Below are 26985 nucleotides of genomic sequence, written 5' to 3' on the forward strand. Positions count from 1 at the left end.
CACAACTTTGAAGTGTCTTTCAGACTTGAATAGTGAGAATTTTGTGTAGTTCTTTAAATTTTGAACAAAGAGTCAGAAGGTGAATCATAGTTCGTAGTATGTACTCTTGTCACAGAGATTTGCCAGTCTTGCGTGTCCTTCAGGGGGATAGACTTTAGATGTAAAGGCTTGAGTTAGGCTTTCAACATGGGAAGGGATAATAAAGCACTCTCTCCCATTTTTCTAGCTCCAAAATTTGGGCATTAACCCAGCAAACATTGGATTCAGTACCCTAACAATGGAATCTGACAAATTCATCTGCATCAGGGAGAAAGTGGGAGAGCAGGCACAAGTAGTGATAATTGACATGAGTGATCCAACAACACCAATCAGACGTCCGATTTCTGCCGAAAGTGCCATCATGAATCCAGCCTCCAAAGTAATTGCGCTAAAAGGTGAGTAACCCATTATTCCTGCAGTACAAAACCTACTGTGTAGCTATGTTACTGTTCATGTATGCTCTTAAGCTTAAGATTTATGTAAACTGTCTAAGAAGAATGTATATGAGGATAAAAATTCTTACCTACACTTGCATGCTGTATTTTTGGCAGTGGATATTCTGGTAAACTTTGAATGATTTGCCTCCAAGTAGGAGTGAGATGCTTGGGCCTGGCACTGCAGCCTCCTATTCTCACTGAGGACCAGGTCAATATCTTGTATACTTTCCCTTTAAACAGGTGTTGTAAACATAATAGATATGTGTGAAGATGAATAGGGTTGTAACCATTCTCTCTGCTCTGTTCTGGCCCTTTCTTGTAGCTTTAGAGAAGCTTACCAGTTGCAAACAAAATGTCTTAATGACCACTAACTGTGAAAGCCTGAATGCAGAAGCTTGTTGAGTTTGGCAATCACAAGATCTTGCAGATGGAAGATCTTTGCTTAACAGTATCTGTGGTGTTGATGCTGCCCTTTAAGTAACACTCTGAGCTCAAAGAAATAATTTTTAATGTATCTCAGGTTCTTTTCTTGAATGACCAACTTCTGTTATTTGATCTCAATAACTGTTACTATGTACTTTTCTTCTTGCATCTTATCTAAACAGATGGTGAGTGAACTTTGACATTTCATGTTCAGTAGTACAGAATGGTCTAATCTCATAAAAAGTACTGAACTTAAGGTAGCCATTTGACAGTTCACTTCAGAGCCAGGTTGGGGGATCTTAATCCTCAGCTGGCATTATAGTGAAAACGTTCTCCGTTGGCTCATTGCTAACCATTTGGCTGCTTTGGCTATTGACTGTACCCAGTGAAGGAGAGGAGTGTGTTCTTAATGTGTGTGTGTGTGTGTATTATGGAAGTACAGTTGATAGACAAAATCAAGTTGCAATATTTTTATGAGAGACCTCTGCTGGCATGTCCTGTGTGCTATTCATTTCTTCATAAGTGTGTGGATTGTGAAAAATCATGGTGAAATTATTTAAGGGTCCAAGAAATAACTGTCCTCAGGACTGGCAAAAAACCTGTAACTTCTTGTTTTGATCACAGGCTCATACTGACGTTAGGGGAGAACTGATGTATTAATGTTTGACTTCAGCTGAATCTGTGATTCAGCTAAGATGCTTATACATCTTGCAAAGGACTGCCTTACCTGAGGTGTAGGTAAAGGTAACAATGAAAAAGCTTCATTTCTGTTAAGAGTTCACTGTCCTTAATCTTTAATCCCTTATACAAACCGTATTGGCAAGGAAAGTGCCTTGTCTTGCACTTCCCACACTAGCAGAGCTTCATTTAGCTCTTAAACCCAGATTATATAGTTCCCTTTTAAAACTAACCTACTAACTAAATGGATTGTCATCAGCTTTGGAGAATATAGCTTTATTCTTGCCAGTGTTAAGACTTGTTCAAAATTAGCATAGTTCTGTCCATGCGGAGTGAATAAGCCTGTCCTCTGAACAGATAAGGTTGAGTGAATGATGTTACATTGACGTGCAAAGTTGTGTGGTCACGTATTGCAAATTTAATAAAATCTCCTTTTACCGAATCGAATCTAATGACCAGAGGGTTGGGTAGAAAAGAGGATGAGTAGAGATACCCAGCAAATATTGTTACTCATGGTAACCAGCAGAACTAGAGTGAACTGGACTGAAGAAGTGGCTTAAGTCAGTCTGTCACTCCAGAGTTTTTCCTGCCGATTGACTGAGGCTTCAGTAGTCAAACCTGTTGCGCATTGTGACTCAACATACCATGATTGGAAATTGCTCGTAATTCTCAAATTATTGAGCAATAAACAGACAAACCCACCCTCAAAAAAAGAAATGAAATGGTTCTTGATTTAAACTGAAATACAATCTGCACAATTTCATTTCTGGATTGCATGTGGCATTCTCCTGGTGTACCAAAATTTATACATTGTCCTTGTGTTGTTCATGGTTCTCTTGTTTTGTATGAGAGTGCTCCCCAGTTGGTGTAAGTGGAGAATGCAACACTCAAGGGTGCATCCGTTATTTGTGGAATGGAGAAGCTTTATGCTCTAGTGAACTGGAATGTAAATTCTTGTGTCAGTGTTCAAAACTCAAATATGCTAACTTGACTACACCTGTAGAGAATAGTCTGAGGAGTCTGGTAGCTTGATCAGAAAATCTTAGATAAGAGTCTGGCTTATCTCAGAAATGTTCAAGTAGATATAACTCAAACTTATTCCTGCCCTCACTATGACTTTCAAGCAGGCTCTACTCTTAATACAAATAACTTTTTATTTTTTATTTTCTTTTAGTTTAATTACAGTTTAGAGTTCTGAAGTTTGAATTTGTATTACTGCACTTAAGCTATATTGTTACGGCTCCTATGGCCATCAATGTCCAGAGGTAGCTGCCTATAGAAGCTTGTAAAGCCATTTTCAACTGTAAAGCACGACAGTCAAATTTAGTCTAGAAAATGAACAAGCATGAGCTTTTAGCTCATTTTAGTAGCTTATCAGTTTCTTCTGTATTTTTAAAACTAGGATAGGCATTCTGCTTCTTTTTCATGAGACTGAGTTTGAGAACAGTTTCTGTATGCACATACTGGTGTTCCTGTTTAGGTGGTGACTAGGGCCTTTCCAGAACTACTTGTCTGCCTTCTGCATGTGAGGCTGCACACTGTGGAAGCCAAAATCAATCCCTTGGTAGCACCAGTCCACTGCTGGACAGATTGTCCAATACAGTAAATATGCTGTTTCCAACTATCAGTTTACAGCTGGTGTTAGGCCTGGGCTTATTGCACTTGTGTGTACAGTCACTGCATGTGCAGAGCAAGGTGGTCAGAAAGAGGCTGGTTTTGTCCCAGGGAAGCTAGCAAGCTGTCCTAGGAAATAGTTGATCAGGTTAACAATTCTTTATGCAGTTAATCCAGGGAGCATAAATGTTTTATGTGGTAGCACTGAAGTTTTACCTTGTCTCTTGGCACTGCATTAAACTTGTATGATCAATTTACTATATAAATGATGTTAAAATATCAGAGCAGCGCAAGATGCATATCAGCTTGGGGTTAGTATCTCTTGAGAATGTTTCCTCAGTGGCCAGCACTGAGGAAATTCTGATTCCCGGTAGAAGGAACATCTACCAGTTTGACAGAAGTGTTACTAACAGAGAAAGCACTTCTGAAGTGTGGATAGAAATAATGGCATTACAAGCCAATACTCTAGCAGTCTGAGTGGGTGTCTTGTGAACAGAAAACAGTATTTCCAGAGCTCAGCCATCTCATATGCAGTGAACTTAAAACATCACTTTGACTTTGTAAACAGAAGAGAGTCCCTTATTCTTTATAGGTTGGTTCAGTTAACATTAGTTTTGAGTCCACTCTTAGTAGGGTAAGGCCTCTGGTAGTTTAAAGGAATACTAAAGTTAAGCTTAAACCTGCAATACAGTTAGCTAAATCATGAAGCAGTAACTTTAACTGGAATGAGAGCTCCAAACCCTTCTATAATCTTTCTGAACTTTTGATTTTCCTCTTCAACAGGCACTTGTATTACTGTTGTACAGAGCCCATCCATCTCCTAGTTAAGTGCACAATTCATTCAACAGAAAAATAGAATGGAAGCTGTGGTCTTCAGCTATCTCAAGAGCTGTTGTGAGTCTCATGCTATTGGACTCAGTCCAGGTCATCTACAGCAGCCACTAAATTAACATAAACTGGAGATGCTCTTTCTATTAATTATACTGAATGACATGTACTAGACACCAGTACTTGGCATACAGTGCTGCTACCTAAACAAGAGTTTACACAAGCTCTGTAGACTAGACTGTCTTTTAACTACAGCTTATAGTTAAAATGTCTTTGCTTGTCAGTTGTTGGAATGTCCATGTACGTGTCCATAAGTAGACTTTTCCACTTCAGGGTTGGGGAGGGATTCTCTCTGGTAAGAGTCAAGTATCAAAGGAGACTTGGATGTGACAGGACACTAACCCTGTAACATCAGTGAATAGTGGGTTAAACAGGGTGCTTGTAAATAGGCAGACTACAGGATGGCCATTGTTTTAATCTATTGTGATGTTTCTTGGGTTTTGTCATACTAGCTGGGAAAACACTTCAGATCTTTAACATTGAGATGAAAAGTAAAATGAAAGCCCACACAATGGCAGAGGAGGTAATCTTCTGGAAGTGGATATCTGTGAATACAGTTGCGTTGGTGACAGAGACAGCAGTCTACCACTGGAGCATGGAGGGAGAATCGCAACCCCAAAAGATGTTTGATAGGCATGCTAGTCTTGCGGGCTGCCAAATCATCAACTACAGAACAGATGAACACCAAAAATGGCTGCTGCTGATAGGAATTTCAGCACAGGTAGGTTACCTGGAAACAGCATGCAATGAAAACCATTGGGAGAGTCCTGGCCCCACTTAATAGCTGCTATAGTTTAACTTTGGTTTCTGTAGACCAAAAATATCTTTTGTGTGGGGATATTGTGCACTTTAATGCAATTAAAGTGTTGGAGGAGGGGATGAGAAACATTTGCTGCTTTTTAGTTTACTGTCCCAAAAGTCTTGCAATAAACATTTGAAATCTTATCTCTACAGGCTGACCTTTTCTCTGGGCTTTTTTTTTTTCCTTCCCCCTAGCAAAATCGTGTGGTTGGTGCAATGCAGCTGTATTCAGTTGATAGAAAAGTCTCCCAACCTATAGAGGGCCATGCAGCAGCTTTTGCGGAATTCAAAATAGAGGGAAATGCCAAACCTTCTACCCTCTTCTGTTTTGCTGTGAGGAGTCCTGCAGGGGGCAAGGTAAAGTCTGCAACTGTTTTCCTGTTCTGCTGTAGCAGAACTCTGCTAGTAGAACTTCAGTGATCACACAATTTAGTGTATGCTCTTGTGAAGAACAGCTTGGGAACCATGTGTGTAGCATATTTGGTCAGCATCAAAATGCTTTCTTTCAATAGGACAAACTGCAAAAAGAGTCAGAGTTGCTTTGGTGAAACTTAGACGTAAGAACAAATGTAGAAGCAGTGAGAACTAGGCTCAGGGTAATAAAGCGTTGGTTTATGCCCATGTGGGTTTTTTGTGTGCATGAAGTGAAGTCATTAAGCAGCCTTTTATATCTTGAATTCAGTACAGAAAGAGACTAGATAAGCCTTAGGTCTGTGGCTGGGTTGTTTGCATCAAACTGAGTGGAATTCAGTATCAGTCTGTGAAGAGCTAACACTAAAATGTCCTGAGCTTTCTAGTCTTGTCCAGCAAAATTGTTGATGAATCGACAAGTCTCACTCAAAACATCTTGAACATGATGGCTTGAATAAAAATATAGTTTGCTTTCATAGAAAGCATTAATTATTTTTTTATCTTTTCCTGGTTTTTACTTTATCAAGCTCCAGAAAACTTGTCCCTCTGACAAATATCTGGAGCAGAGCTCTCCAAACTGTCTTTGTTCAGGATTGGGCAGATATTCATCAGCCAAGTGTGGCAGGTGACTGGGTAACATATCTGAAGAGAGGAACTTTCATGTGGCTGCACTTGCAGGCAGTCTTGTGACATGTACTTTTTTATTCCCAGCTACACATAATTGAAGTAGGTCAGCCAGCTACTGGAAATCAACCATTTGTTAAGAAAGCTGTTGATGTGTTTTTCCCACCTGAAGCACAGACTGACTTTCCTGTGGCAATGCAGGTAAATGTATGACCCAATGAACTTTATAACCTGACAAGTTAGCTGCCATCTCTATTGTAAAGAATGCTTTCTGCTAATGCTTTGCTGTCATTCCTCCTAGGTCTGGGAGGGTTCATAGCTTTGTGGGAGGTAGCCTGGACACTAAAATGTAACTCAAACAAATATATAGGGTGTTCCAGTATTTCTACAGATATATCAACTTGAGGTTGTATAAAAAAAGAAAACAAAAACCCTTAGGAAAAAAACCCAGCAACAACAAAAAAGGGCCCCTAAAAAACTCAGTAGTGTCTTTCAGTAGAATGTCTCTAAACATTGGCTATTGAACTTCCTACTAATGTTCGGAGTTCTAGATAATGTGATGTAGCTTCACATGAAAGTGGCATTTCATTAGTGTAAAGGCCAATGGAGTGGGGAGTCCCATATCAGCATACCTCCTGTAATATCAACACAGAAAAAGGTAATTTGAGACATTAGTGGGAGGTTCTTTAGGAGAGGACATAACTGATTGCCTTGACAAACCTTCACTTAGCATGTGTGCAGGACTATGAATTGTGTAATTTCTCAGCATGCAGCTGCTGACAAGTCTAATAGAGTGACATTATAAATGAACCAAGAGATGCCTAAAACTAGGGTAAACAAAGCAAGCTGTATACATGACAGGATTCATGTGGCTCATTAACAAAGCTTCATTAACAAAGCATCTGAAGTAGTGCTTTTGTTTCAAAGTAAAAGTTCTTATTTGACTGAAGACCATTTTGGCTTGAAACCCTCCCCAGTTGAAGTGACGTGACAGGTAAACTGGACTACTTGGTAACTGGGCTTGGTTTATATTCTGTTGGTGCTTTGGGTAGGCCTTGTTGGAAAAGAGTGAGATTATCTCATTAACATTTTTGGAACAGAAAATTGTACTGACATATCTAGACTAGAATGCAAATTATGCCCAAACTTTCTTCCTTAGCCCTCCTTATTCGGATGAAGAGTATGTCCTTTGCTGCAGATGAATTCTAATTTCCTTTCAGCCTCTCTGTTCAGTGGAGCTGCGGCTCGAAATGACCAACAAAGTTATTCATTGCTCTGAGTCTGTAAGGAAGCAGCCTGAAACTATATTTGTTCTTGGTGTCAGTGCAGAGGCATGTCACTGCAGTACTGACTTGTGACAAGGCTGAAAGCAGCTTACTTAACTGTTACAGTCTTAGTCTTGACTAATAAATCTCCATCTTTTGGCAGATTGGAATTAAGCATGGTGTTATCTACCTGATCACGAAGTATGGATACATTCACATGTATGACTTGGAGTCTGGAGTGTGCATCTACATGAACCGTATTAGTGCTGATACTATCTTTGTCACAGCTCCTCATGAACCTACCTCAGGCATTATTGGTGTGAATAAAAAAGGCCAGGTAACAAATCCAGCATTCTGATTTTCAGCTTTCTAAAGCTCAGATGGAATGTAGCAAACAGAATGAGTGGCTTGATGGAACAAGTGTCATGGAAGGGGGCAAGGAACTATTTAATTAGCCAGGTTTTAACCTCTCCTAGTACAGAACTGCTTGGGAGGAACTTGGGGTTTTTAATGATCTGCTACTTCACTGATGGGCTGCAGAGCCATTTGGTTGCTGTATTTCACAGCAGTTGTGGAAAGGACAGTACTCAGTATGCCTTTTGTCCTTTGCAGGTGCTTTCTGTATGTGTTGAGGAAGACAACATAGTCAACTACGCTACAAATGTTCTCCAGAATCCTGACTTGGGCCTGCGCATGGCTATACGGAGTAATTTAGCTGGGGCAGAGGAATTATTTGCCAGAAAATTCAACACACTCTTTGCTCAAGGAAGCTATGCAGATGCTGCTAAAGTAGCTGCATCTGCACCAAAGGTAAATAGCTCCAAAGGTAAATCTTAGAAGTCATAGAGGTTAGGGATTTGCTTTAGCTTACTGGACTTGCTTAGCTCATTTGCTAATTTCAGTACTTGACATTGAAAAACTAAAGTGCTGTAATACTAGCCTTAGTTCTCTGCAGTTTGGGGATTGTTCTAATATCCTATATCCCGTAAAGAAGCATTTGCTGTATTCATCCAAGCACAGACTGGACTTGCTGTGGCCACTGACTTCTTCCTAGAATGTCATTGGTTTGAATAACGTTCACCCTGAAGGCTTAAGAGGAGATGCTTCAGTGTAAAGCTTAACATCTGGTTTTTGACAAATATTACTCAACATTCATTAAGCATTGCTCCTCTCTATCTTGTGCCTCTTCAGGGAATCCTACGTACTAGTGATACAATCAGGAAGTTCCAGAGTGTACCAGCTCAGCCTGGACAGGCCTCTCCCCTGCTCCAGTACTTTGGAATATTGCTTGACCAGGGGCAGCTGAACAAGTTTGAGTCTCTGGAACTCTGTCGACCTGTCCTACAGCAGGGCCGCAAGCAGCTTCTGGAGAAGTGGCTGAAGGAAGACAAGGTAGGCTTGATTGTGACACTAGCTTTAATCTTGTTGCCTTGTTAACAACTGTGTGAACAATACTTCTGTTGATATTACCATCTGTGAGTTGTTGTGCTTGACAAAATACCACTTTTGACTTCAGCTGGAGTGCTCAGAGGAGCTAGGAGACTTGGTGAAGACAGCTGACCCAACCCTTGCACTCAGTGTCTATCTTCGTGCTAATGTGCCAAACAAAGTGATTCAGTGCTTCGCTGAAACTGGTCAATTCCAGAAAATAGTGCTGTATGCTAAAAAGGTAAAGTTATTTATCACAAACTGCTAGGCTCTATCTTGAGTGTGTACATTCTCAAGCTATCTTCTGTGAGATAAGTTTAATTCCTGTTACTTAAAACTGATAAGTAGGCAAGATTGAGAAAGAGTGTTTTTCTTCATTGTCATAGTGCAAATCATAGTGTATGACTAAGGTCCGAGCAGTCTGCAGAAAATTAAATTGAGAACATCTGGGCTTTTATGAGCTATCAAACTAATGGACTGGCTCAAGCTTATTATAGAGAATAAAGATAAGAGTCTTCCTAAATTCATGAGACTCTCTGTTTTTGACAGATGACAAAACAGTTTGCCAGATGTCCACTTGTAGGTTTAGGACATTACTTGATAGATAGTACCTTAAGACTTTTGAAAGATTTTTCAGTTGATTTTGAATGCTTTAGCAGTTTTCTTACCTAGAAAGAGAAATGCCCTGGCACAAGTTCAGTTACTAAGTAGGTGAAACTGAATTTCTGTGTCAATAGACAAGCAGTGCTTTTGTCTGAGAATTCCTGGAAGATGGGGGTTGGGCAGGGCAATCTTGCAACAGTTCATACTGCCTATGTTAAAGAATCTGAAGGCTTAAAGATGTGTAAAGCTTCCCAGACATGCGTGACTGTTTCTGAAATCTCTAGGTTGGCTATACCCCAGACTGGATCTTCTTATTGAGAAGTGTGATGAGAGTCAGTCCAGATCAAGGCCTGCAGTTTTCTCAGATGCTGGTACAGGATGAGGAGCCACTGGCTAACATTAACCAGGTGATGCCTACAACAAGAGTACTGGTCTCTTTCTAGACAGAGGTAATAGCATAGTACCATTCTGGGAACTGGTAAGGCCAGTTCTGGTCTCTAGTTGGCTTGGTTAGAAAAGTAAACTATTCTAGTCACATTTGGTTATGATTAAGTCTTTAGAGGGATATGTGCTCTCAAGTTCTTGTGAAGGTTTTCTGGCTTACTACTGTGATAATGATAGTGAATCTGCCACAGTCTTAGTCGAAGCAATAGTGTTACTGTCCTACTGATGGCTTTAATGAAGCATACATTAACTCGTATCATGCTGAGTACTTAGAGGAAGATGAACACGTAAATTGAAGTTGGAATGCTGGCTGCCAGTGGCCACTTCTGGTTAAATGGACAGAGAAATAAGGCAGCAATTTGCAGTATTAAATAATTGAAGCTACTTCTAGAAAGTATTGGCTTTTCTATTAGCAGCTATCCCAACAAGAGCGAACGGCTGGGATTTGCATGCTGTGTTAAAACTAAATAGAGTGAGTAGCAAAATCTGGGCAAAACCAAAGGGAATATAGGATTCTAGATGCTGTAATGAGCTGCCTTTCTAGCCTTCTAGCCAGTCCATTATTATATATACATAAATGTACATGTGTGTATATAGACCCCCTTCTCTGACTTCTCAACAGATTGTGGATGTGTTCATGGAGAACAGTCTTATTCAGCAGTGCACATCATTTCTGTTGGATGCCCTGAAGAATAACCGCCCTGCAGAAGGCCACCTTCAGACTCGTCTCCTGGAAATGAATTTGATTCATGCCCCACAGGTAAGACCTTTTAACTTAATTTTTCCAAAAAGTGAAGGGAAGACAGGAATAGGCTTGCACAAGAATTATGATGTGTGATTTTGATATCCAGTTGTTTAGCAACTTCAAAGACTACTAGTGAGTCACTGCTGTGACTCAACAACTTTTAGGTTGAGCTGCTATGATTCTTTTGACAGTCTGAATATTAAATGTAATCTCCTAGGTTGCAGATGCCATTCTTGGAAACCAAATGTTTACACACTATGATCGTGCTCATATTGCCCAGTTGTGTGAAAAGGCAGGCTTGCTCCAGCGAGCTTTGGAACACTACACAGATCTCTATGATATTAAACGTGCTGTTGTTCATACTCACCTCTTGAATCCTGAGGTAAGTCTGTTGCACAGAATAAGAAAGTGAAAGCTTAAGTAAAGCAAATGCTCTTTAGCACTTTTGTAGCTGCTAAAATCCCTGCAGCTGCTAGAAGATGGATTGTAGGTACTGAAGTATCACACATAGCTGTGATTCAAGAACACTTGTCCAGTTAATGATTAAACTGTAATCTGTACTTTTGATGGCTTAAATCTGACCTCAGTTTCCTAGGTTGGCATTTAAAATCTTTCTTTGAGTATGCATTTCTGTAGTTATGAAGATGGTAAATGTGTTTAAGCCTTAGGCCTTAGCTGATGGAAGACCTCTCTAGTAGCTGGGGTAGAAACTCCAGCTAGTTGCGACATTTTACAAATCAATCAAATACTGTATAATTTACTGAATAAAAATTCTTTCTCTTTGCAGTGGCTTGTGAACTTCTTTGGCTCCCTCTCAGTTGAAGACTCTGTGGAGTGTTTGCGTGCCATGCTGTCAGCCAACATTAGGCAAAACCTGCAGCTCTGTGTGCAAGTTGCTTCTAAATACCATGAGCAGCTTGGTACCCAGTCTCTTGTGGAGCTTTTTGAATCTTTCAAAAGCTATGAAGGTACAGTATTAGAGGGAAGCAGCTTACTTAGAAGCACAACTTGATTGAAGCTAATAGTAAGGATTGTAGCTTTTACAGGAGAGGTACCTTGTCACTTGTGCTAAGGTGGCTGCACCTTAGGTTGCATTTACTGAAGTGAGCTCATCACGGTGAGTTCCGAGGGTAGCTTATTCTAGACAGTTTCTTAACCCTCCTGAGTAAAGATAAGAAAGGTGAAACCTGAAATAAGTGGAGAAATCCTTATGACTTCTGCAGTTGAATGGAAGCTGCTCTCCCAGCAGGGTTGAAATAAGTTGCAAGCTGAAGCCTGTACAGTCTGCATTTGCTTCACTTACTCTTTTAACTGTGTTAAAAACGTGACTCTTTCTAGGACTGTTCTATTTCTTGGGTTCCATTGTAAACTTCAGCCAGGATCCAGATGTTCACTTCAAGTACATCCAGGCAGCTTGCAAGACTGGTCAAATAAAGGAAGTGGAAAGAATCTGCCGTGAAAGTAACTGCTATAACCCAGAACGGGTGAAAAATTTTCTGAAGGTAAATATTCTGTCCAGTAGATTGAGCAGTTCTCTGTATGTTTTGCTTAGCAGCAGAACTAGGGCCTTCCAATGGAGGGAAATACCAACTCAAGGTTTAGCTGGCATGGCTGCGAGTAATCTATTGTGTAGCTGGAATAGGAGCCTGATCTTATTCCAGGCATATAATAGGCTTCCTCTGGGAAAATAAGCCCAAATTCACCATTCCTTTAAAACTAGCCTGTATGATATAACTTGTACCGAACTTGAGAATATGTTGTCACCTAAAAAATAAGTGAATTTGGTCTGGCAGAAGGCAACAATATGCTGAAGTATTCAGCAGGAGCTTTATCAAGGCAAGACAAAGCTCATTTAAACTGGAATCAACCTGTATTACAACACTTTGCATGCTTTGTAACTGGTAAAATGGGATTTTAGTGCCCTTTCATTTTGCATTGTTAAGTTCTTGGCCCAGCAACTGTCTTGAGTTGATACACGAATTAATAGTAATTTTGAAGCTAGTGATGTAGGCCTAATGTGGCACTTCATGAAAAGCCTAAACTTAAAACTCAGCTGAAAGGACTGGCTGCATGGTAATCATAGTGGGTAACTTGCTTTTGAAGCCAGTTGTCTGCTTGGCAGTCTTGAATTTGAATGTAATATGACTTTCAGTGCTAAGGGAACTTGGTCAGATTTTCCTGCTTTAAAAACACTTCAGCAAATGGTGGTTGGTTACTTTTGTTCTTTGTACACAATACAGGAGGCAAAGCTCACAGACCAGCTTCCTCTGATCATTGTCTGTGATCGATTTGATTTTGTTCATGACCTGGTCCTGTACTTATATCGCAATAACCTGCAGAAGTATATAGAGATTTACGTACAGAAGGTAAGGAGAATCCAGTCTTAAGCTCTTGCTCTTTCCTTAGAAGGAGCTTAACTTGCAGCAGATCTGCTTTAGTCTACTGAATCTTTTTTTTTTTATGCTCATACACCATGCAGAGCCTTTTGTCTATTACAAACTTGTAAATGTAGTTTTTCCTGGAATGTCTATACAAATGTGTTAGTAACTTAAAATTCTCTGCTCTGAAGCATAGTTTAAATTGCTAAATAGAAATTCCCCTTGTGGAAGACTGGGGGTGGGTTATTAGTAATTCTAATAACTAATTTTAATGATGGTGGCTTATTCTAGGTGAATCCTAGCCGTATACCAGCAGTGGTTGGAGGGCTTCTTGATGTGGATTGTTCTGAAGATGTCATCAAGAACTTGATCATGGTGGTTAGAGGCCAGTTCTCAACAGATGAGCTGGTGGCTGAAGTGGAAAAAAGAAACCGGTAACACAAATGTATCTGTAGACACCAGAGTTGGGCTTTCATGACCCTGCTATACACCCAAGTTGGATTGGAGGAAGTTTTGTTGAATGATACAATGCTAATATTGTGTTATGTTTCCTTATAGAAAAGCAGCTTAGATTTGTTAGTCACTCTTGATTACTTGGGCCATATAGGAGTGCCTGACAGCACTGCATGATGGATAATATGACTTTTGAACACTTCCTGTACAGCCAACCATGGGATGTGCCTTTGGAGTAAATCTGAATAAAACTGTCTTAACAGTGATCTTGTAGGCACACAGCAGTTTGTATAATTAGCTTGTAGTTACCTGTAAAATGAACAAATAGCTTTAAGTATGAAGAGCCAGCTCATAGAACAACTGAAAGACTGTAAAATTAGGGGCATCTGCAGCCTCCCCTGATGGTAAACTGCAGATCTGCCCTCCATTCATCTAAGACTTGTTAAAAATAACTGGCTGGTCTTTGCTCTTAAGTCTAACCAGTGGACTTTTTTGAAGGGAAAGCCAGGGTAGCTGTCAAGCATACCTCAGTCTGACTTATAAACCTAAAATGTTTGCTTCTTCAAAGGCTTAAGCTGCTGTTGCCATGGCTTGAATCAAGGATTCATGAAGGCTGTGAAGAACCTGCAACTCATAATGCCTTGGCCAAAATCTACATTGACAGTAATAATAATCCAGAGCGGTTCCTTCGTGAGAATCCTTACTATGACAGCCGTGTAGTTGGCAAATATTGTGAAAAGAGGGACCCTCATCTGGCCTGTGTTGCTTATGAGAGAGGGCAATGTGATCTGGAACTCATAAAGGTTAGAAAAACTGCATTTATGAACATGTTAAAGAACTACTTGCTGCCTGAAGTGGAATCTTGTCTGGCTATTTGTCTAACATTTGCAGAATCCTGTCTTGTATTCTCAGGAGTTGAGGTAGACAGGTTCTTTTATATGGAGACAGTAATTTTTATGTTGATCAGAACTCCTATGCTTTATGTCCAAACTAAAATTGTTTAACTCTGCACCTTTAAGGTACCATTCATGTCTTTCATCCACTGATTCTGCTCAAAACTAAATAGTTTATTGGGCCCAGGTAATGAACATGCTGACTGTTAAAGCTTTGTTAATTTGTGTTCTTTTTTGAGCCTTGAGCACTTGATTAGCAGAAGGGACAGACTGTCAGCCTGCCTTACTCTACAGTGGGAGAAAAAGCTTCCCTGAAACTAGAATGGGACTTGTAATTTTCCCTTACTGTGGCTGGCTCTTAGTTAGATTGCTCCATTATTTAACTAGAATGAAGAAAAGAAATGTTGACAGTCAAACTGCAAGGACTTACTCTGATAGCATTCCTCTGCTATCTTAGGCTTGTTGATTCTTAGAACCTCCCTCAGAAGTTCAGGGGCAAGTGAAATTCCCAGGGTTCTCCAAACACATCCTAGCCTCAAACTGAACACCAGAGCTTAATGCCAGACTGTAGTGTTTGACTGTTGAGAAAGAAAACATTCTTCTCTTCCTACCTGCACTTCCACACTAGTATGTGCAAAGAATGTCAGCTGTGTGGGGGTAAGAACTAGCCATTTTGTCCTGTTTGAAAGGAAATAAATGCTGTTCCCTGGCAAGGCCTACGCTATGAGAGTTAGAATGGTGGTATAATCTAGGCTTGCTGCTGAAAGTGGATGACTTTCCAGCCTGAAGCATCTATTTTTGAAGTAATATCTGAAAAAAGAAATGGCTGGCTATGCATGGTTCTTATTTTGGGAAATGAAGGTGGCTCTGAGGGGTTTTTTTACTAGGAAACATTGCTAGGATAAGCTTTAACTTTCCGGTTAACCATAAAAACCTGTCAGTACCAGTTTCTTCCTTGCACTGATGTTCTGAGCAGGTGTTTCTGGTTATGAAAAGGTTATCCTCCTGTGAGAATTTTTCTTTAGACTTTGTTGCTTCTTAGAAGAGGGCTCAACTCGTGCGACTAGTAGGTGTACAACATAAAGCAAAATTGTGCTACTACTAATTTGCTTACAGCAAAATATTTGAGATTCCAGGAGCTAATTTGAAAACTAACAAAACATGTCCTATTGGTAGAAAATCAAATAGACCTTCAGGTTTCTACTCTTCTAGTTGGAAATTGAAGCTAGTGGTACTAATAGGATCATAACTCATAACTCTTCCTTGCTGCACTTCTATAGGAGATTTCACATTTATTCTGTGCCCTTAACATTTTAACAGAGGAATATAAGCCACTTGCTATTGTGAACACTTCTAGTGTAAAGCTAATGACACCAAACCTGTAACCTATTTCTAGCTTTAAACATCAGCACTATTCCTCAGTTCACTACTTAACACTGCCCAGGCAAGTGGCTCCCTTTTTAGATTTAAAACTGAAGTTCTTCAGGCTTCTGCAGGTCTTCACTTCAAACAGAAGCAAATAGTTATTGTGAAGCCACTGTCACAGTATTTGTGTTGGGCAAAACCAAAAGAAGCTATAGAAATTCTGCTGGAGACCTTCTCCATGAGCCTTCCAGATCAGAGGTTGGGTAAGAACCTGTCTGTGACATTTAGCATTGGTCAGCAATTAGTTCTAGTCAGTCTTCTAGACTGTCTGATTCATAGCTAGCTAAATGTCTTGTGGTACTGACCCTTCACATTAATGCTAATGTTTGTAACTTCTCCTTCAGGTCTGCAATGAGAACTCACTGTTTAAGAGTGAAGCTCGCTATCTGGTGCGCAGGAAGGATCCTGAGCTCTGGGCAAATGTTCTGGAAGAAAACAACCCATTCAGGCGGCAGCTTATTGACCAGGTACAGCATGAAGGCTGAACTTTCAGTTCAAGACGTCTAAGAAACATTATGGAGCGCTAAAGTAACTGTCTTATTCAGCAAGGTTTCCGGAGGCACCATCTCAACCATACAGAAATCTGTAACAGTGTGAATGGCAGGTACTAATTCTGACCTTCATGGTCGGAAAATTTAGTTACCAGTAAGATACTATTTTTGTCTTGTGAACTGACCTACATCTAGTGAATTTGCTCCATGTACAGACCCAAGGTGTGACTTTAATAGCTATATCCAGTATAGAAGTGGCTCTTTCTTGCTGTCTATGATGAAATATTCTGAAGTTCTGTAGCCTTAATTTGTGGTTCACTGGAATAGGTTGGCAAATTTCTCATTTGTGGAAAATACTTATTCTTTCCTGCCTTCAAAACCAGGTTGTCCAAACAGCTTTATCAGAGACACAGGATCCAGAGGAGGTTTCTGTAACTGTGAAAGCTTTCATGACTGCTGACCTGCCTAACGAATTGATTGAGTTACTGGAAAAAATTGTCTTGGATAATTCTGTATTCAGTGAACACAGGTAAGAAGAAAGCTTTGTCCACAAGTTTAGTCTATTAAGTGCCTTTTTTTAAGGTTGAAGTGACCCGAGTTATTAGTGGGTCTCTTGGTTGTAAGACCTAAGCGCTCTTAAATGTGTGTAATCAGGTGATAAAGCAGAAAAAGTGCTCTGTGCTTTAAGAACAGAGCTAGTTCACACCATGCAGTTAGCAGTGATGTGTTGAGAAAACGCTTGATAGTGGTAAGCAATTTTTTCTGAAGGCAAGTATCAGTGCTTCTCAATCTGGGGATGAAAGGTGGTTGCTAGTGACAGCAAGTGGGTATATTTTTTTGCATGTACAATATATGTCACTCAGGCAGGTGTTACCTGCAGTGCTTATAGCCCATGCCTTCTGTTAACCGAAGGAATCTCCAGAATCTGCTGATCCTGACTGCCATTAAGGCTGACCGCACTCGTGTGATGGAATACATCAATCGGCTGGATAACTATGACGCCCCAGATATTGCAAACATTGCCATCAGTAATGAGCTATATGAAGAAGCCTTTGCTATATTCAGAAAATTTGATGTTAATACTTCAGCAATTCAGGTGAGGTTGGTTTCTGTGTGAAGGTATAGAATGTCAGTAATAGAAGGCAAAGTATACTGTTACTGATTCTCAGGGAGTGATCATCACTTAAATCATTAAGACTTGAGAGTACAGATCATGTGTGATATCAAGTTGCAGGGAGAAGTGGGATTATATGCAAAGAATAACAAAAAAAGGTCAAAATAAGACTTCAGAGGCTGATCTGGTCAAAATAATAAAAAGCTTTGGGGATTTTGCACTTACGTGCTTGAGGTATGTGCACTGCATTTGATTCAGAGTGACTGCCTTGGAGACTCATACTTGAAAGGTGCAGGAGAAGCAAATGCTACTGGGCATTGTGTTCAGGCCACCAATACTGACTCCTGTAAGGTAGAGGAGAAATCAGTAGCAGTAAGAGTCTTATCCTTGCTGCCTCCTCTACTTCACTGGGCAGAAATGGTTGTTCTAAAAGCAGTTAGCTTCACATTGCTTACACAGAACAGTGTACACACGTGAAGGAAGAGTTCTGTTAGAAAGGACAATCCTATAAAGCTTTTGATTTTTTTTTTTTTTTTAAACCTGCAACTTCAATTTCAAACAGGTGCTGATTGAGCACATTGGCAACTTGGATCGCGCTTATGAATTTGCAGAGCGGTGTAATGAACCAGCAGTATGGAGCCAGCTAGCCAGAGCACAGCTCCAGAAGGACTTGGTGAAAGAAGCCATTGACTCCTATATAAAGGCAGATGATCCATCTGCCTACATGGAAGTTGTTCAGGCAGCAAATAGAAATGGTAAGGCAAAGCATCCTCAAACTTAAGATTGATATGGGCTAGGTTATGGCATCTACATAAAGTAGCAGGGATTCTTGAGGCTTACAAATTCTGTTTCAGAGGAAATGGGAACAGTGAGTGCGTGGAATGGATGAGTCAATGTTTAGTGAAATTCCTGTCAACAAGCCTGTCTGTGTTGCTATGCCAAAGATAGACCTTCCTGTGGAGATAATTTGGACTGGTATTACCTAAAATATTGCCAAGTGTAATGTATTTATTTAGCTGTATGTGGCAGAATCTCTTGCCAGCTGGATTGTAGAATAATTGCAAGAAGTTCAGCCTTATGTGAAGGTGACTTGGTGCTTAGCAGGGAATTCTGTAACTCAAATACAAATGGCTTAGTGTCATGATGGAAGAAGTTCTTGAGGCTACTAGAAGAGCTGTTCTTAAGGTGAGCAAAGTGAGCAATATACAGAATGACTAAACAGAGGACCTTAAATATCTTTTTTTCTCTTCAAGATAACTGGGAGGACCTTGTCAAGTTCTTGCAGATGGCCAGGAAGAAGGCTAGAGAGTCTTATGTAGAGACAGAACTTATTTTTGCTTTGGCAAAAACTAATCGTCTGTCAGAACTAGAAGAGTTCATTAGTGGCCCTAATAATGCCCATATACAACAGGTATGTCTTAATCCACAAGAACCATGTATGATGTACATATTGATGTACATGTATTATGTAGCTGATTCCTGATTCTTGCTGTTACCTTTGTTTACCCTCAACTTCTAATCCAGGTTGGTGATCGCTGTTACGAAGAGGGGATGTATGAGGCTGCGAAACTACTCTATAACAATGTGTCTAACTTCGCTCGCCTGGCATCTACCTTGGTGCACCTGGGAGAGTATCAGGCAGCAGTGGACAGTGGCCGCAAAGCCAACAGCACAAGGACATGGAAAGAGGTAGCTTAAACTCAAGTTTATTAATAGCCTTCAGAAATGTGCTTTACTCTTGCTTCTGAGCATCTTGCTTTAGTTCTCATAGTAGCTTGCTAACTTTTTCTGGCTATAGAGTATGTCTGTAGCTTTATAAGCTGTAATTTCACCCAAGCTGAATTTCAAAACAATGCAAAATCAGAGACTTCAATTCCAGAACAAGCATTATGGAAATACCAACTTGGAACTGTACGTAAGCCTCAAATTTAGTAAAGCTTTGCTAGTAAAGTTTCCCTTTAATATAAGGAGATTAAGCATTGCTGTGTTCAGCTGTTAACTGACAATTGCTAACTCTCATTACAGGTGTGCTTTGCCTGTGTAGATGGAGAAGAATTCCGCTTGGCACAGATTGGTGGTTTACACATAGTCATCCATGCTGATGAACTTGAAGAGCTGATCAGCTACTATCAGGTTAGATTACTGTTAAATCCTAGAAGTCTCCAGACAGCATACTTGTATCTGCTGCTGAAGTGGTCACAGATAACACCTCATACCCTGTGGAGCTGATATTTAAATTCATTCTTCTTCCACCTCCATTTCTTAATAGCTGCATGCAATTTTTTCTGTAGTAAATGGAAGGGTGATGGTTTTCACTGTCCCATCTTTTATAGTTCTGTTTTCTCACTGGAATAATGTCTTTAAAATCTAAGCACTCTCATTTGGAGAAGAAAAAAGCATGCTGAAAAGTAAATACGCATTTTAGTGAGCTTTAAGTGCCAGTTGGTCATGAATTTGCAATTAATCCTTATTTTCCAAACACCCAGGATCGTGGATATTTTGAAGAACTGATTGGCCTTTTGGAAGCTGCTTTGGGCCTAGAGCGTGCTCACATGGGCATGTTTACTGAACTTGCCATCTTATACTCCAAATTCAAGCCTCAGAAAATGAGAGAACATCTGGAGCTCTTCTGGTCTAGAGTTAATATTCCAAAGGTATGCAGTAAGGTAGCTAGACTGCAAGTGAAGGTGGGAAGCTATCAGTGAATCAAACTGATGTTTTTGTTTGTTTTTATTAGGTGCTCAGAGCTGCAGAACAGGCTCATCTCTGGGCAGAACTTGTATTCCTTTATGACAAGTATGAGGAGTATGACAATGCAATAATCACTATGATGAATCATCCCACTGATGCGTGGAAAGAAGGACAGTTTAAAGACATAATTGCCAAGGTAAGTAACTAGTTAACTGAAAGTGCTGAAAGCTTCTTTCAGAATTGAGGCAAAAATGCACAACAGAATTGCTATTTTGAGAATGAGTTTGCTTAAGCTACTACTCTGTTTTCCTGCTGTACTTAAAACAACTTCCCATCAGTTTACCACAAGAATTAATCTAATCTTATACCCTTTGTTTTCTGCTGTGCAGCACATTTTATCGAGTGGCAGCAGCAAGCACAGAATGTTTTCAGAGACTGCTCAGGATCATAGGTCACAAGCAGGAGGCATGACCTCCTTAATACCTTTGAGCTGACTGCTGGCTTAGTCTGAGGCTGTAACTGTTTTTGAAAGATCTCTGCAAATGTTTCCGGCTGCTTCAGTGTGAGAATTGTGGTCTCATGAATACTGCAGAGAATAGTGAATGATGAGTAGTTCAGACAAGATTTGAGACTGAATGCATTCTTATTGGTCTTAAGGGTTTCAAGGCAACAACTTAGACTGGTTAAGGCTACAGCCTTTACTGGCTTCAGGAGTTCAGCAAATGGTCATGTTAGCTGGAGTGGGATCTTGGATGTGCCAGGATCTTTTCAACTGTGGATGGCTTAGAATTAGTTTGTACTACCCTTGGTAAGCTTGTGACTTGTGCCATCTGGAAGCAGATGGCACAAGAAGTCATAAGATAATAATTCTGCATGTAGGTGTAACACTTCTGGCCTCTAGAAGGAAACTTCAGCTTTTATTTAGGAGTCAGATAAATTTTGTGCTGTATTAAGTGGTCCCAACTAAGCACCTTTAGCCTTACTTGTGTGGAAGTGCTAACTACTGTTTATCCACATCAGGTTGCCAATGTGGAGCTGTACTACAAAGCCTTGCAGTTCTACTTAGACTACAAACCTCTGCTGATCAATGATCTCCTGCTTGTATTATCTCCACGACTGGATCACACCAGGACAGTCAATTTTTTCTCAAAGGTGAGTTTGGGAGATGGTAAATGAACAAGAAATCCTCTTGCTCAAGTTAAGTCTCTGGCTGGAAAAAAGGGTTGACATCTGTCTAGGTAGCTTTGCCTTCAGTACAAAGGACTAAGAAGCAACCTGATCCTGGTTTGATATTGGAAACACTGGAAGAGTTTGTGTAACTGGCATAGGGGGCTGTTTTATTTTACTTCCAGCAATACAAAATGCGTTGAAGGCTTGTGACGTAAGCACAAACTCTTGCAATAACAAGTGGGAATCTGTTTCAGGAATAAGAAGTGTCATAGAATCATAGAATGGTTTGGGTTGGTACACTCATATTGGAAACCTCTTAATTCCAGGTTAATCAGCTACTTTTAGTAAAGCCTTATCTGCGTTCAGTCCAGAACCACAACAACAAAGGAGTTAACGAAGCTCTAAATAACCTTTTAACAGAGGAGGAAGATTTCCAGGTGAGCCCCACAAAGTAGATTGCTAGGCCTGAGGGATGCTTCTCTTTCTCAGACAACAAAGAAAAGGCCATAGTTTGGTTATTCCTGAGCTGACACAGTAATTCTTTTGAGTAGAAGACAACTTCTGCAATACAGTGGGAGTGGGGGTGGAATTGGGTCCTTTTCAGACAGGAGTCTTGAGAACACTGATTTGCAAACAAAGCAGATGCCAGAGTTGCTCTGCTCAGAACAGACTTCACAAAGGTCAGTGTCTGTACTTGTCTGGGGAATGCTTCTGCAAACAGATTTGCTTCTCACCCAACTGGCTGCTATTTGGAAGATGCTTTGTCTTCTTAAGGTAACTAGCTTCTCTGTTCTATGAAGTGGAGTAGTACGACCAAGTTAGCATCTTGCTTTGTTAAAAATCATCTTTTGGAGAGATGCATGAAATACACAGAGTAAACAAGCTGTAGCTATAGTATCAACATCCAGCTAGCAGAACCTAAACACTTGTGCACCATGCTTAGATGCTCTTTACTGTCGTTCTTGTCTACTGCTATCTGGAAGCACGTGTAACAACTTTCTCTCAAACAGGGTTTGAGAGCTTCCATTGATGCCTATGACAACTTTGATAACATAACATTGGCTCAACGTCTGGAAAAGCATGAACTAATTGAATTTAGGCGTATTGCAGCATACTTGTATAAGGGTAACAACCGCTGGAAGCAGAGTGTGGAGCTGTGCAAGAAAGACCGTCTGTATAAGGTGAGTTAATGCAGCCTTTCTCCCTGATGGTCAAACAAATCTGAGCTGTGAAGCATAAATCTGGATACTAAATGTGTTTTGCTAGTTTCAGGTTTGGAGTTCTATTTTGTCTTTGCCCTTCACTTGAAGTTTATGGAAAGACTTTTAGAGCAGAAGTGTTTGTAATTTCTAATGTATATCTTAAGTCTAATTTCATAATGTTATTCTATATTTGGAGTTCTATCTATATCAGTGGGCATCTGTATTGGTACAGAACATCCTCTGCAGAACTGAAGACTTCCTCCCTTGTAAGGGTACAGATGAAACATGAGAGCAGTGGTATAGTCTTCAAGCTCGTAGTGAGTTCACATGGACCAGGTTTTACCTACTATGTTGGAGAGAGCTGGCAAGTAGTCTTTCATTTTGCCACATAGTGAGCAGTTGATGGAATAATCTCTTCTGCTCTGGGCAATCCTTAATATCTAATGGTGAGATAGGTGGGATACCAACAAGATTGTTTACTTCTCTGCTACAGAGCTAAGCAAAATCTCATTGGGTTACTTCAGGTACTTAAGGAAAGCCTGTTGGATAATGTTGGATATGCAAGTATCTGGGCTGCCTCAAAATAAGAGGACTTAACTTAGTGCATGTAGTGTAACACCAGTCATGTTCTGTAGGAGCCAAGCTAAAGACTAACTTCATGGTATGCCAGATACCTGGCTTCTCTAGCTAGCAGTAATGTGCACATACGGTGTAGAGCAAGATGTAAGGGTCAAGCTTAACTGCTGTTCTTTTCTGTAGGATGCTATGCAGTATGCTGCAGAGTCCAAAGATGCAGAGCTAGCTGAGAAGCTGCTTCAGTGGTTCCTGGAAGAAGGCAAGCAGGAGTGCTTTGCAGCCTGCCTTTTCACGTGTTATGACTTGCTGCACCCAGATGTAGTACTTGAGTTGGCATGGAGGCATAACATCATGGACTTTGCAATGCCTTATTTCATCCAAGTGATGAGAGAGTACCTTACCAAAGTGAGTATTGCATAGGCTAAGAAGTTAACACTTACAGTCTGCTGGGTGATTAGCATTATGCTAAACCAGAGCTTTTTGCATGTATTTGGAATATTGTTGTTCCTCGTAAGACAAAGTCTCATATAAAGTTCTGTGGGTTTAATCATTTCAGGCTAGCTAGCAAAACTTATAAATAGACACATTGGGACTTGAAAGGTGTCTAGTTAAACTTGTGTTTTTAACAGTGGACATAAGCAACTGTACCTTTTCAGAGTAGCTCCATAGTTGAAGCTGAAAACTTCTGGTGAGGATGCGCTGTATCACTGTTTACTTTTAACTATGAAAGTACTCTGTTTTCTTGTTACAGAGAATGTAGCTTTTGAGTAACTAATACTACCTGCTATTCCTACATCAGCCGTAGGAGTAGTCTGCTGAAGATTATTTTTTTTTTTAAATGGAAACCAAAGCTTTAGTCTGGCTGTACAATACTGATGGCAATAGCTAGTCCTCAGCTAGAGAGAAGAGATACTCTGATCATATGTGGTCTTGAAATGCTTGTCTCAAACAGCTTTAAAATACTAAGCTAAGATCTTTCCTTAGAAGGTTCTATGGTTCCATAGGACATCACTGTAAAGAACTTCATTAAAATGAGTAAAATAAAAGTGACTGCTTCAGGTTGCTTCTAATCAAATCATGTTAAGTATTCCCTCTGAATTTTCTTGCAGGTTGATGGGCTGTTCTATAAGGTGACACTCTGATTTCAAACTCTCTGTGTTCATTTGTGTCCCTCAATACCCTAAGTTTCTTTTACAGGAATCTAGCTGTAGCTTCTGCCAGAAGAGCAGTGTAATTTAGCTCTAACTCATTTCCTGTTCACTTTCTAATGCTAAAAGGATAACTATTCACAAACAACTTGAAAATCCAACCAGACTCTGCTCTTCTCCATGGGAAAGAAGCAAGTGATTGAGGAGGACTTGAGTGTTTGGGCTCCTGTTTCATATATTACAGCTATCTTGTGGTGGGGAGGATCTTCTTAAGTAAACAAAAGCAGTTGCCATGTAATGGGATTTGTTCCAAGTGAAAATTGGTTGTTATTCTGTAGATCACTGAAGTGTGCAGTCTTTCAGGCATGGTGAGTTTGGATAGTAGCATACAGCTCCTGTAAACTTCTTGCCTGTTAATATAATGAGAAAGTACTTCACAGTATCACAGTACTTGCACAGATATAAACCACCACGTCCTCATCATATTTTGCTGAGAAACTTGCCACACACATTCATCTGAACTTTCATGTGAGGTTTAGGTCTAAAATCATATTTTTTTAACTGCTGGTTGGATTTACAAGTAATCACGTGTACTAAATACGGGATAACTTGCCAGAAGGAAAATCTGCATGGCGAAAGTGGTTTACAGTGGAACTAATTTAGTCTGTTGAATTAACTGCAAAACATGGAACTGGAGAATGGGCTTTATAAATGTGGTATGTCTAAAATTGTCACGTAACTAACTTCAAAAGTACAAAAGAATAGACTAGTTTATCAGCAAGGCTGTGTATGTCTTCTGAAACTTACATTTCCTTTATGCATAATGAGGTGTTAAAGTACAGAGTAGCCTATGTCCTGGAAGGGGCCAGGCTCATACAGGCTGATGACACTCATTTGGAAACCTTTTGAACAACATCACTTCTAGGCAGCAAAGCAGGCAGATGTTTAGTCTTTTCCAGAGAGCTGCTTTGTCCCTTCTGCAGGATGTCTGCTGTCGGCATGCTTGCTGTTTCTCCATCAGAGGGAGTAACTGCACTTCTGCTCAAAGTTCTGTAGTGCTTTAAGGGGGCAGTAAAGAGACAGTGGGAATCCCAGGTTGTAAGAGCAATACAACAGGTTTTGTAACTGGTAGCTCTCCGTTGCTTTGATCCATAGTAATCTGCATAGTATTTGTAACACCGATTTTTAAGTGTTGTCCTGGAGAGCTGTTAGGCTGGCAGCTATCAATGAACCAATTGAAGACCTAGTGCCACTCAAATTACTGATTTGAATTGCAAACTTCAGAAAGTCCAGGGATCTGTTAAGCACCAGATCTAGGTAACTTCTCTGAAGTATACTAAAGACCCCTCTTGCAGCTCTTCTCAGACCAGATACTGATTCTTGCAGTGGGAAAGGAGGATGAGTAAGTGAAATACGGTCAAAGAATAGTGAAATATAGTAAAAGAGCTGCCTGTATCTGCATGTGAAGCTGTGCTATTTTTATGCATTGCAATCTTTAGTGTCAATGGCTCTCTTATGGAAGACATAATTTGTTAAAACTGAGAGAAGGAAGGTAGTGTTGCCTTCTCAGTTTACTCCCCCTGCCCTCCCACATTTTGAAGCTGTGCTCAGGGCTTCTGCATTATTTAGCGTAGCACTTTCACAAATGTATTTAGCAAGAACAGAGCTTTATTTGGCACAACACTGGGATCTGTATAAAGCCAATACTACTAGACCACTTTCTGTGATGGTTCTAGATTTTCCTTTAGAAGGAGTCTATGTGAAACTAATATGGTTAAACCAGTACTCTGCAGGCCAGGTTAGGCTTTAGTCCTAGATAAGGTCAAACTTCATGGGTCTGGAGTATTTGAAAATATCTGGGTGCTCTTATTGAAGGGGAGAAGAACTGCAAGTTAACAGAGAAGTGTAGATTAAGCCCATTTGAGATCATGCTTGAAACTGCAATTTGGTGGGCTTGTTTTCTGGGTCATGAAGTTACCAGTGACTAGAATAGGGCCTCAAAAAGTGTTTCACTTGAAGGTAATAATGACCTCAGCTATGTTGATAGCTGTTGCTTATTGCAATAAACCTAAAGAACTTGGGAGGGCAAGCTTGCAACATAGTTTGGTAGGAGCGTGCAGACTTTCATAGTCTCCAGTTTGGACTAATAACAGGAGCACTTGCTAGTTAAGGTACCAGGCATGAAAAGCTTCACACACTGGTGCAATTCCTAGACAAGGTCTTCATGAGTCTCCTGTTCACTTCAATGTAGGTGGATAAACTTGATGCTTCTGAAAGCCTAAGAAAAGAAGAGGAACAAGTAACTGAACCCACTCCAATAGTATTTGGTAGGTGAAAGACTTGGTTTTAATTACCTGTTATCACTCTGGTCTCTCTTTGTGGAGGTAACTTAAAATGCTACCTCCTGTCAAAGCAAACTGCTTTCAAGTAGGTCATAAAATGGTTGTCTCTGCCAGATGAACTGCATATATGGAAGTGACATCTCACTCTTACTGTACTTACACTTTTCAGCTAAAGTATTGCTCCTCTTACATGGCTCGGAACTCTAGCTTAGGAATAGTCTTTCAGTATGGTAACAGGACAGGGGCTACCAAGGCGTGCACAACCCCAGGGATAACTTAGCATGTCAATTCCTTCTGTCATTCCTGTCTAAGAGGAATGTGTCTGCTTTCTGCTCTTCCAAGTAGAAAGGCAGACTGGCTTTCTAGCTCACCCATTTTAAGACATGTGCAGCCAAAAAAGCATGGCTGCCCTCAAGTGTGCTGCTATTTTAGAAGCCCTTCTGAAGAGGCATTCTGCTAACAAGCACCTAGAAGTGGCTGGTAAGGGAAGGATGTGACTGGTTGCTGTCTGATGTAAATGTTAACCTGAATTTAACATATGCATGAGGCATGTGTGGTCCTAGTGATGAAGATAAATCTGTCCAGGTATGTTCAGGCCTTCTGCAACATTCTTCAGACTGTGAGACCTAACAGATCTAACTATTTTCTTGAATTGCTTTGCTCTTCAGTTCTGACCATGCATGGATTAAATGGTATCAATTT

The 26985-nt window shown here is 40.3% G+C and overlaps 1 protein-coding gene across 1 annotated transcript in view; it reads left to right on the forward strand.

Annotated features, from left to right (window-relative positions):
- CLTCL1 (clathrin heavy chain like 1) overlaps positions 1-26985 on the forward strand; it is a gene marked incomplete at its 5' end in the record, with an annotated part of 35593 nt that overhangs the window by 8183 nt on the left and 425 nt on the right. Inside the window, 30 exons of the mRNA XM_080628790.1 lie at positions 227-434; positions 4532-4800; positions 5076-5237; positions 6003-6116; positions 7344-7517; positions 7793-7990; positions 8372-8572; positions 8697-8849; positions 9496-9618; positions 10278-10415; positions 10618-10782; positions 11188-11368; positions 11739-11902; positions 12641-12766; positions 13070-13212; positions 13800-14034; positions 15894-16016; positions 16424-16569; positions 16953-17136; positions 17717-17909; positions 18408-18565; positions 18679-18843; positions 19180-19287; positions 19641-19808; positions 19892-20041; positions 20866-20997; positions 21342-21452; positions 22026-22196; positions 22977-23198; positions 26193-26268. Coding sequence (XP_080484916.1) covers positions 227-434; positions 4532-4800; positions 5076-5237; positions 6003-6116; positions 7344-7517; positions 7793-7990; positions 8372-8572; positions 8697-8849; positions 9496-9618; positions 10278-10415; positions 10618-10782; positions 11188-11368; positions 11739-11902; positions 12641-12766; positions 13070-13212; positions 13800-14034; positions 15894-16016; positions 16424-16569; positions 16953-17136; positions 17717-17909; positions 18408-18565; positions 18679-18843; positions 19180-19287; positions 19641-19808; positions 19892-20041; positions 20866-20997; positions 21342-21452; positions 22026-22196; positions 22977-23198; positions 26193-26268 — 4861 coding nt within the window. The remainder of the gene's footprint in view (positions 1-226; positions 435-4531; positions 4801-5075; positions 5238-6002; positions 6117-7343; positions 7518-7792; positions 7991-8371; positions 8573-8696; positions 8850-9495; positions 9619-10277; positions 10416-10617; positions 10783-11187; positions 11369-11738; positions 11903-12640; positions 12767-13069; positions 13213-13799; positions 14035-15893; positions 16017-16423; positions 16570-16952; positions 17137-17716; positions 17910-18407; positions 18566-18678; positions 18844-19179; positions 19288-19640; positions 19809-19891; positions 20042-20865; positions 20998-21341; positions 21453-22025; positions 22197-22976; positions 23199-26192; positions 26269-26985) is intronic.

Source organism: Psittacula echo (assembly GCF_963264785.1).
Source record: "Psittacula echo genome assembly, chromosome: 13".
NCBI lineage: Eukaryota > Metazoa > Chordata > Aves > Psittaciformes > Psittacidae > Psittacula > Psittacula echo.